The sequence below is a fragment of the Ciconia boyciana genome, chromosome 7 (assembly GCF_034638445.1).
Source record: "Ciconia boyciana chromosome 7, ASM3463844v1, whole genome shotgun sequence".
Taxonomy (NCBI): domain Eukaryota; kingdom Metazoa; phylum Chordata; class Aves; order Ciconiiformes; family Ciconiidae; genus Ciconia; species Ciconia boyciana.
Window position 1 is genome coordinate 6,807,573 of NC_132940.1, and position 11,305 is coordinate 6,818,877.

General features: G+C 43.3%; 1 protein-coding gene across 1 annotated transcript; it reads right to left on the reverse strand.

The window, feature by feature from the left end:
- Positions 1 to 645: 645 nt before the first annotated feature.
- On the reverse strand, positions 646 to 7,905 carry DMRTB1 (DMRT like family B with proline rich C-terminal 1). Its single transcript, XM_072868831.1, has 4 exons — positions 7,494 to 7,905; positions 5,797 to 6,029; positions 3,992 to 4,136; positions 646 to 752 (listed from the first exon to the last, which is right to left on the reverse strand). The coding sequence occupies exons 1-4, from the start codon at positions 7,903 to 7,905 to the stop codon at positions 646 to 648; spliced, it is 897 nt and encodes a 298-aa protein (XP_072724932.1).
- Between the last annotated feature and the right edge of the window lie 3,400 nt (positions 7,906 to 11,305).

Sequence of the window (11,305 nt, forward strand, 5' to 3'; positions counted from 1 at the left end):
AAAACAATGCGGAGGCACTGGATTTCAGCCTATTATCAGACCTTTTGGCAAATTCCTCCCATGCCCTTCCTGACAAGCACCTACTGTTCCCTTACCCTGCTGAATCCAGTGAATCATGTTCTTAGGCAGCCAAGTAAATCGGCAACCCAGAATGTCTTCCCATCTTCTCTCACTCAGTCTTCAGGCTCCACATCACTTAACTCTTCCATAATATTCAGAACCAGGTTTCCTTTACAGCAAATTGATACACAAACAACACATTTTTGACTACTGTCATGAACATGAGAAGACTACAAAATATACATGGCTCAGAGACCTCACTCCAAAGTCAGGGAGCCATCTAACCTCAGCAAAGGAAACAAATTCAGAGTCATAATCATTTGCTGCTTCCACCTGCTTAAGGGGGAAGGGATTTACCATGGCTCTGGAAAACCTCTTAGGAACACGGGCTTTACAGTGCTAGGGAGGCAGAGCTGCGAGCCTGGTAGCTCTAACATGATCATAAAGTGAGGCAGGGGACTAATCCCCTTCTTCTAGCTGTTGTGACTGCTGAGTGACTAAGTGTCACTCTACCCTCATATTAACTAACACTCTCCTCAGAAATGAAAATAGCACTGCCTGCTACTCAGCTCTTCTCCAGCCCATTTACTGTTTAGAATATACAGATTGGTCTCTGCTTGTTTCTTCTGGGGAAGAAGATGGCTGGCCAGGTTCACGAACCACCCCTGAATCCTGACTGTCAGTTTCAGTAGCTGAAATAAAAATGAAGAATAGAAAAAGGTCAGAGTTAAACACAAACAAACAAGCCAAAACCCCCACACCCTATATTTCAGTTTGCATTACACCTGGTATCAATCACATTTCCAGAGGTAAATTCTCAATGCAAGATGACTTTTGTCAATCCAGTTTGTTTTTCAACCCAGTTAATTCAAAGGTGCTTGACATCAAGAGCTGCAGCTCTCCAAATTGAGATACTGCACTTCAGACAGCAGCTGATTGTTTCAGCCATGCTTAAAGAAATGTAGCAGGAGTGCTTCAAGATGGCAAGTGTTGGAGCTGTACTGGAATGGAAGTATGAGGCAGACTCTTGCCCACTTAACCGCAGTGAATCTATGCCATGCCTTTTTAACACTCCTGTGAATTCTCAAAGGCCTTGACAGACTAAATAATCCCTTCGTCAAATCCAACTAGGGGTTTTCATTTTATAAAGTATTTACTTGCCAATTCGCATGAAAAGCTCCCTCATTTCCTCAAAGGCGACTTGGGGTTTTGTTTGTTTTTCTGTGGCTTGCTCTTTTAGAAAGCCAACAATCTGCAATCAGGCTCTATCCTCAGATGCTGTACTGGCTGTTTTAGTGGACATACCTTGTGTTTATTTTGTCAAATCTCCATAACATTACTAGTCAATACTGCATGAAATTGTGTAACAACATGGCCTATACTTTACGTCACCACTGTAAACCTAACTGGCCTCAGTCATACAACTGCAGTCAGCTATTGACTCAAACCTTTTTGGCAGCAGCTTCTAGCCTTGGAAAATCTTTTTCAGACAGGACTTGGGATTTTTTTTTATTTGTCTTCATCTCAGATTCCCTTCGGGGCAGAGATCAGAGACATTTCTTCTCACCAGTTGTCCTGCTAGAGTTTTCTACATCTATTTTCCTGCAACAGTTTTGCCAGAAAGCCCATTTCACCTCAATTCTGGAGGTCTCTCTGGAGGAAGGATGTTCCCAAGTCTGACTGCAGGTTTGAGTCAGTTCCTTTCTTGGGAAAAAAGACATGATGCAATTCTAACACATCCCTATGCACTAAATGTTACAGCTTTTCTCTTTTTTCAAGCATCTTGAATACCAGAATCAAAGAATTATTAGTTTCACTGTAGCTTCCCTCTACATCTGCATCTTCTGCTGGCAGGCTGTTTTGTATATGACCTCATGCAGAAGTATCCCCCTGTCACTGGGTCACAGTTGCAAATTCCTACATATCCTGGAGCACAAATGCTATGTAGTGGAATTAATTTGTACTTTCTCCATAGTACTAAGAAAATGGGATTGTTCTCTGAGCAGCACAATGCATGATGCATTGTTTCCTATGGCTTTGTGCCCAGGTTGTGATTTCCCTAGTGTGTAATAAGGGCTGAGGTCATTAGATGGCATTTTGCTCTCTGGGGGGTGCTCTCATGACCTCCCTTCTCTATCCAGTTGCCTGTTTTCATGATTGTTTGGCCAATACAACTTCACTCTACCAATACAGGACTGGATTTTCTCTGTTTTCCTCACACAATACCACTACTTCCCTCCATGTCCCCCATGTTTGTCTGCTACTCCCAGTTCCTTCCCATTCCCACACACTCCAACAGAATAGCTACAGCTCCCTACAGGTTCTCTGCCACTGCAGTATCCCCCAGATCTTTTGTCCCCTCCAAATCACAAAACCCATTAATCCTCACATACGCTTTCTCATTTGCCTGCCAGCCAGCCCTCAGTTTCCTCTCTTCCCCTCAAACTCAGCCCATATTATTTCACCACCAGCACACCAGTATCTCCTACACAGTAGGCATTATAGTCGTAATGCCTTTGTTAGTATCTTAAAATAACTTTACATTTCTACGATGTCTGTACACCCCCCCCACTGCCATATTCTTCATATTCCCCTTTTCCACCACATCTCCTGCTTACTTTTCTTTGGCTTTCCAGCCAGACAAGAAGCAGATATGCTCTGACTGCTCTGAAGATATGTGCCCACTGCTGGGCTGACTGGCAGGTGCTTGGTTGTCGGCCAAAGTATATACACGTCAGTCAGGAATTGAGTGCAAGCTGACAGCCAGCCAAACACCACGACAAGGCTGCAAACAAACCATTTTGTGGGAGGCATCTGTTTCCCTTGCAGATCAATATTGTGTAGGCCTGTGATCACAACAGATATGTTTGGCTGAAAATAACTAATGGGTTGAAAAGTTATAAGAGGACTGACATTAACAGAAAATGAGACTGCACGAGCCTTACGTTGTCGAGAAACCAGGCCAAAAAAACCCCAACTTGTATTTTGTCCCACATAACCACCATCAACATCTTTGCAATTCAAATGAGATAATTACACTCCTCTATTTCTCCTCCCTCTTACACAAGAGATTTGATTTTTCAACAATTTTTATTGTAATCTGTTTCATAAACAGTCAGATTAACAATTTTTTATTCTCGTGTTCGAGAAGAGAAATAAAGTTGTATTTGTTTATCTGCATTTTCAAAAATAATTTAAAATAAAACTGGCTGTTCACTCATCCAGTGCGAGCGGTTAATTCTCTGAGCAGCTCTACCCTCTTGTGGTCACAGCCAGCTGCAGCCAAATGAAAACTCTGCAAACATAATCACAAATATATCCATATGTAGGCACAATACATGAAAGAGACCCAAAAGAGAGGGGAACAAAGACTTAACCTATGCCAGAAATTTAAAATCCTCTGAGATTCAATAAAACAACTTGAGATTTTGAAGATTCAATCTTTCATTTACAGCAATTAAAATGTAGGATTTTCAGATGAGCAAGAAATTCCATATTGTTCATGCTAAGTGTTAGACTGCATTTTTTTTTAACATTTTGTCCAAATTGCAACAGAGCCAAATCATTTTTAAAATAAGTCCCACAAACTAGCTATTTAGAAAAATATTTTCATTTTGAGAACATCAGCAGATTGTATTCTGGAATGGCTCTGAGTCCTGGGGCCTCCAACATCTGCGTGAGATTGAGGTGCTTGTCAGCTGGAAAGCCCAAGCATGTCAGGCTGCTTTCCTTAAGTCAGCCCTGCCTAGAGCTGTACAGGCTGGCAATCTGTCCTGGCACTTCAGGATCTCAGTCCTGGCTCCACCACAGTGATCTCTGAAACCCTGAAAACTAGCTAGAATCAGGGTCTCTTGAGGCTTCCACCTCTGTGGTTAGGTATTGAAACCAGGTTAAAACTGAATCTCCCAGGACTCATCTCATACTTCCTTACCATGTGCTTCCTTGGTTGTTTCAGCCAACACATTCAGTGAAAGGGGAGGTGGAATGTAATGAATCCCTGGCAGAAAACTTGGTGGGATGAACTGAGGCAGAGGAGTGTAGTATCCTTGATGGAAATCTCCACCTCCATCTGGAATCTGTGGAAACACATGAAGCACAGCATCTTCCATCTAAAGACTCTCTCCAGGACACATCTGCAGCATCAAACAATTTCTGTTTCAATTTTTACCTGTGAATATTACATTTTTTGTCCATTTTGTGGCCATATGCTGCTGCATCTGTGCATGTATTGGCACGCACAAAGCCTGTGCATAGTGTAACACGCTGAAACTGAGAAGTAGCAGCTTCTCAGACCATATCTCAGCTGAAACTGACCTTCTAAGTCCTCATCTTCTGTTCTGGTATCTCATTAAAGCAGTTGCTTTAAACCAGACGCAGCTCACCTTCACCACTGATCTGGTGCACTTGCCACTGAACAAGTCTGGAAGTCTTCATTTGACAGAGAGGCAACTTAGGAAAATGCTCCTTGCCACCACCTCCCTCCTAGTTATGGATTCTCCCCTGAGCGCAGTGAAGTAAGTGGCTCTACCCTACACTGAGGGGCTGGTGTGCACCACAGGGTGCCCCACAGCCCTCATCTTCTGTGATCACCAGACCTGTTAGAGCATGATAAAACTCATCCCATGTGCAAGGAGAGATTTCCATCCCTCAGAAACACTAGCATCAGAGAAACAGGAGCATTTCTCTCTTGGATCTGGCCATGCACCCCGGTACAGATAGAGCTTGTATGAGATCTTTCCATCTGTTTCAGGATAGGTAAAAATTAAGTTCAAAACTGCATACAGTGATGGTCTAGACAAGGCATTTCCCAACCTGTGCATATCCAGCCCACCAGGACTCAGACTGCTGCTAGCCACCCTCTTTCTCAATAACCCTAAAATGTGACAGGGAATTTCTATGCAAGCATAATAATAAATCTAGTAGTCTTGAGGCAGATCACTCTACGTTAACATGAACTGATGAATTGTACTCAATGCAGACAGAATGGCACATGGCAGCTGGAAATCTGATAATGTGCCCAACTGTGGTACAAAACCCGGACACCACCAGTTTAAACCAACATGACTGACAGCACTGAAAGGAACTGGAAGTGCCCACACACACCATTAAAACTGACAGGCAATTTAGCATCTTGTTTCTTACCATGTCTGTGTGGTTTGAAGGTGTGGGCCCTATGATGCTAAACATCATTCTTCATCTGAAACTTTTGTTAACCACAACAATTTTCCACTGTTTTTGAGAAACCAAATGTCTCGAAACAGAAATATCCGACCATGCTGATTCGCTTCCTTGTGGAAACTGATTTTCCCCCATTCTTCTCTGCAGCTGTGGTGCCTTGGCCAAGCCCTGACACTCTCCCTCCCCACTAGATTTGTCCTGCATGGAAGAACAGGAACTTCCCAATGTGCGTTCTGTGCCATCTACACTGGCACAACATGACCGTATTAAGTGTCCAACTGCCATCATTCCAAAAGGCTGTTGCAGATGTTAGCAGGACGTCTAAGTCCCCAAACGCTTCCCAAAATCTGGCCCCTTGCAAGTGCATGGCTTTACTCTTCTGGGTTCAGGTCAGACTATTAACATCACCATTTGCTAGTGTTTTCCAGCATAATATATCAAAATGCTGTGAAGTAACTGGTAAGCAGGGTAACTTTTCATGGGTACTTTAACAGCAAGAAGGCAGCTAAAAATAAAGACAGCAGTATTTCCAGAGGTAATTAAAAGACCACTACTTACTGACACAGAAGCTGCATTCCCTGGCCCATAGTTGTTAGGAATGTGTCGGAAACCTCTCTGAAGTGATATCCCTGGAGGTGATGGTGCTCCTCTACAGCTTGACTGATTGATGGCAAATCCCATGGGAAATGGGTGGTAAGGATATACTCCAGAACACCCAGGGTAGACTTTCGGAGGTTCTCTCTCCAGGTATTCTGGGCTGACCATGTATTCTGGAGGAAAAGCAGGGCAAGCTAGGAAACAATGAGAAAAGAACAAATGAAAGTATCCAAGCAATTCTGTAGAGTTCAGTAGAAGTAGCTGCAGGACCAAATTCCACTCTCAAGCAGGAGAATCTGGCCCTTTGGTTTCATGCTTAGCTCCTCATGAATTTATTTTGTTATATTTTTAAGGAACTAAGGAAAGGTGCAGCAGACGATACTGTAAGGCAGAATGATTTGCGTTCTTTTCTGCCTTGTGCATTGTGAAGCTAGTCCTTAGTAAAGCACTGGCTGCAGAATCTTATTCTTTCAGTACCTCAGCAACAGCAAAACAACCTACCTCAAGACTTGTAACTCTAGCAGAACTTAAAACTAAAATCTGCAGAAATTATAGTTCTAACTTTAGTCCTATCTGTCACTTCTTAAGTTAATTTAGAGACAAAGGCTCAATTTTAGGGACATACACAAACAATTTCAGATCCACAAATCAGTTACTTCCTTTGTTTTTTAACTTGCATCTGGAATCTTATATGGCCTCTCTGAAGTCTTAAAAAAAAAAAGAGAGTGGTTATTTGAATATGAATAGGGTCTTTCTTGTCTGCACATCCTCCTATTGGTAGATAAGTGGAAGAATTTTCTTCAAGAGTAGGTCAACTTCTGGAGTACTAGAATTATACTATTTGTCCCTAACATTTTTTTAAATTAGTCAGCAGGTTAAAAATGTTATTAAGGGAAGGACTGACAGGCACATGTACAGCTAGTGTCATCATAAGCATAATTTTCTTAAGAAACAAACCTAAAAAATAGGGGGAACAGTTATTGACAGATAAGGTGGGAACTTGTCTGAAATGACTGAAATGTCTGAAATGACTGAAATGTCTGAAATGACTCTTTGCTCTGGGCTTCTCCAAGCAGCATTTGTCTTGCAGGCTGCCAACTCTCCAGAGGCTCAGACTAATGACTACTGCAGTCAGTAGGGATTTCTGTAAAATTACAGAAATTCTGTAAATAGTAATAGTATGAAGTTACTGTAATAAATAGTAATAAACTAGACAAGTCACATGAAAGACTCTATTAAAGGAAGCAATTTAAGAGGTGACAGACCATACAACTGTTCCACCTGCAAAATCTATCCTCTGCTCTTAAATACCAAATGCACTTTTACACCCAGTCATCCCAGCCAAGTTCAGTCTTTGCTACAGGAATTAAAGCTAAAGGTCTCTTTCTTTTACAGTGCTATCATAAAACGCTTAGCTGCACAGCCGCGTGACCCGTGTTGCAAACCCTGCAAAAGGGAAAATAAATGCAGGGTTGCACATTCAACATGTAAGTTGGGTACCTGCGTCCACTGAGGAAGGAAAGAGGGAGAGACAGGAGGAATGGCTCTCTGGGGAGCTGGAGCCTGAGGAATTGGGCATTTGATGGGGGGAAGAGGGAGATGAACGCAGAAGGAAAGATGGCAGGACAGGGGAAGAGGCTTTGGGGACAGGCCCTTACCGTAGTCCCAGAAGGGAGGGCCACTGGGAGGTGGTGGCGGCGGCGGCCCCCTGCATGCCATGCCTTTGCTGTTGCTGCCGGTGGGCTGGGTGCCCTTCATCCCCTCATGGCCACTCTGCTCAGGGACACTGGCCACCCCAGCGGCCACCCCAGGGCCTTCGCCCGGGGGAGGGGGCCCTGCGTCTGCCCCAGCGGGGGGGTCGGGCACCTGCTGCCTCAGGGCCTTCTGGGCCGCCATGATCTTCTGGCGCTCGGTGATGAGGGCGCACTTGTCACACAGGCAGAGCTTCCAGCGGCAGTGGCCGGCATGGCCCTTCACCGGCACCACGAAGCCGTGGTTACGGCAGCGGGAGCACTTGGGGGTCCGCAGTGCTGCCTTCACCGCCACCTCTGTGGCCTCGTCAGCCTCCATGCCACACCAGTCCTGGCTAACCACCCTGGCACGACTGGGCTGGCTCCCTGGGGCTCTTATATAGGGCACGGACACTGCCTCCCAAGCATGTAGCAACCTGGGCAGGCGGGGCAGGAGAGCCCATGGCAGCGGGTGGGGAATGCCCCGCTCTAGGGAGCCTGTGGCACAGGAGCTGCCTTGGCCCAACAGGCCTCCCCTCCCTCAGCCAGGCATGGCTGTACCTGCCCACCTCCCCCTGCAGTCCCCTGGTGCGGGCTGGAGCCAGACCTCGGCCATGGGGGCTGGAGGAAGAGAGAGAGCAGGGACTGTGTCTGCAAGAGCAGGGGGGAATGTGCTGCACGTTTTACTACATTTCCCTGTGCTGGTGCATGCAGAGGTGGGGTGGAGTTTTGGATGGGTGGGGTGTGCATGGGAGACAAATGCAGTGTCCCTTACACTACTGCCTTAAGTGCTGGTTTTCCCTTTTGTCACTTTAACAACTGCACTCACTTTCATACTGCTCATGCATTCGCTTTTAATATGCACAGGATTTCAGTTCCATTTTGTTTCCAATTTGCAGTATGCTTCTCTTGATCAGGAGGAGTGACTGCCTCAGCAGAAAAAAAAACAGTGTTTCATCATTCTGTTTTTCAAAACAAGGTACTAAGATGAAGGCGGAAAGCATATGTCATTCAAAAGACCTGTCTCCTTTTCTCGGAATTCCTTATTCTCTGGAAACAAAGACAGGTTTTCAGTTAGAAATACAGGAATGCTCCAGTTCCACTATTGCTTAGAAAGCACTTGTTATTTGTTACTGCTGGTAGCTACAAAACCATGGTTTACACAGTAGCCCATTTCCAGAGGCAAACTCCCCACTTTGCAATGTAAGGCACGACGCTGCTGATTTTTCTCACGTATGCAACAGCTAATTCTGTTTTAAAACTCTGAGATGCCAATAGCTTCTTCTACATTAAAGAGAACACCATAAAAATAAACCACCAAGTAGTTGTGAATTATTTTACCAATTAGTTTCAAGAGAACCAGGTAACATCTATCTGCTGCTCTGAAACAATTCTAATATGCAACAGAGTATGTTTCACAGCAGCATTGCAGAAGCCTTTCCCTTGGAGCAAACCTTCCCACAAGACCTGGGTGCACCCCTCAACGTTTGGGGGGGGCAAGGCCCCGGCATAGCAGGCCCTTTAAGAGATTTGGCAACAGTCTGGTTTGCTTTAGTAGTGAGCAGTCAGCCCTGTGCCCTGCAAGCCCCCAAGGCTCAGCCTAGATTCAGGCTTCTCACTTTGCGAAAGACCCAGTAGGACTTTGTATCTGGGTCCTGCAGTTTTCCAGTAGGATTTCGTCTCCTGGGGGGATGTTTTCCTAAGTGCAATACCAGCATACAAGCCCAGACTTGCCCTTGAAAGCAATTCAGACCCAAATCCTCAAATGCGCACAGTCGCTAGACCACCCAGCACAGCAGCAATCCCAGTCTGCGGATTTTGCTATCCCAGTTGCAGACTGACTCTTTGGCAGCTGCTTTTTGTGAGGGGCTCCCAGCAATGCCTTTGCACCCACGCATTCAGGCATCCTGTGCAGGAGCAAGGCCAAATCTGTGCAGGCACACAGCAGGTCACGTAGGAGAGACCACCGCAGTGCTCTGTAGAAACTGGGTGCTGGATTGCATGCACAGCAGCTCCTTTTGTGAGTGAGAGGCAGCAAAGCACACATGCAATGTAGTAACTCCCTGTCCTCAGTTGCAGACCATTTTCCCCAGAAGACTTCTAAAGCGCTGTCTAGAAAACCAGCTTCATGTGCATGGACATGTGTGCATTGTGGCTAAATATCCTTGAAAATTTGACCTGAAAGTGTTACCATTTCTTCCTAGTTCAGAAAGGTATTTGGTTGATATGCCTTCAATAAAAGCTACCCTTAAATGCAGTCTTGAAGTGCTGCTCACTTGTGTCAGGGCCTTGAAGTTCCTGTAATCATTCTAAACATTGACTCTGTATTAAATATAGACAGATAATATATTCCTAGTTTTATGCTCCATATTTTTGCTGTATGTTGAAGATGTGCATATTTAGCTGTAGAATGAAAAAGGATGGATGACACATTTTAAAAAACTGTAATTATATCTTTCCATAGATACACAATCTGTGTTCATTTGGATACTTAAGCAGTGGAGGAGAAAGGTAGGTGATGTACATTTTCCCCAGTAATTTTCTATTCTGAGTCACATGACACTACTATTTGAGACATTTACGCAAACATACTTAAATTTATCTCTCTTCTCTCTCGAAAAAAGGTGTACCAGCCATGGGCTGCAACAGTTTCTCCATTAATAAAACATGTCTTTCAAAGTCATGTGGATTTTTCTTTTGAACAATTTTCACCTAAGCATTCAGGATTTATTATACTCTGCATATAGTTTGTTTCAAACATAACTAGACTTGCTTTTTATAGAAAAGTGAACATTTTATTTTGCTTGTGAGGTAAATATTTATTTCTGCAGACAGTTAAAAGAATTCTGCTATTCCAATCCTGTTATGTGTTTATGTATACATTTGATTTAGCTTATCACACACCATTAGCAAGACCATTCCACAGAGAAGACAGAATAATTTCAGAATAAATTTTTGGAATGAGATGTAGAATTGTATGTGGATGCAGCTTCATGTCTATTATGATTTTCTCCTTTATTCATATTTGAAAGAAAATGAGGCACAATAAAGACTTTTCTCTAAAACTTACTCACTCTAGCATTTTATGTAACATATGGTGGGACTATAACATAAAGTGTGTACAGAGAGTTCTGTATTAAAATAGCATTTATAAGAATGATTATCTTGCTGAAATGAAAGGAAAGCAACCTGCTGATTTCATGTTATTGAAATCAATAGCAATAAAGTCTACTTCTTTCCAACTTCTGAGTCATATAAAGTGTGTGGTTTTGGTATGCAATTTGCTTTGTACATGAAACAGTGAAGAAAAACAATGATTTAGCTAAAAGGGAACAAATCAAAAGACTGTCTGCCTTTAAACTGAATAGCAGAAAATTGGGGTTTGTTTTTTTCCTCCTTTGCAGACTTTCGAGCTAACATTTTACGCAGTAAATGTTTTTTGGCAAGGAAATTGTTCTGCTTACATCTGACATTTCACAGAGCAATAGCAACATAATCAATTTGTTCAGTCTGAGATCTCCGTTAACAAATATTTGCAAACTTGGTTCAAAATAAATGTTTTCTAATGCTTAACAATCAAGAATATATTTTGAATTTTTAAGATGTCACATATGAAGATAAAATCCTCTCTTCAAAAATTATCTTAGTAGTTTGGAAGTGTCCATTATGTACTGCCATAAGTCATTATATAAAATTTGATACAGTGACAATATTATTAGCTCTTCTACATTATTACTGAT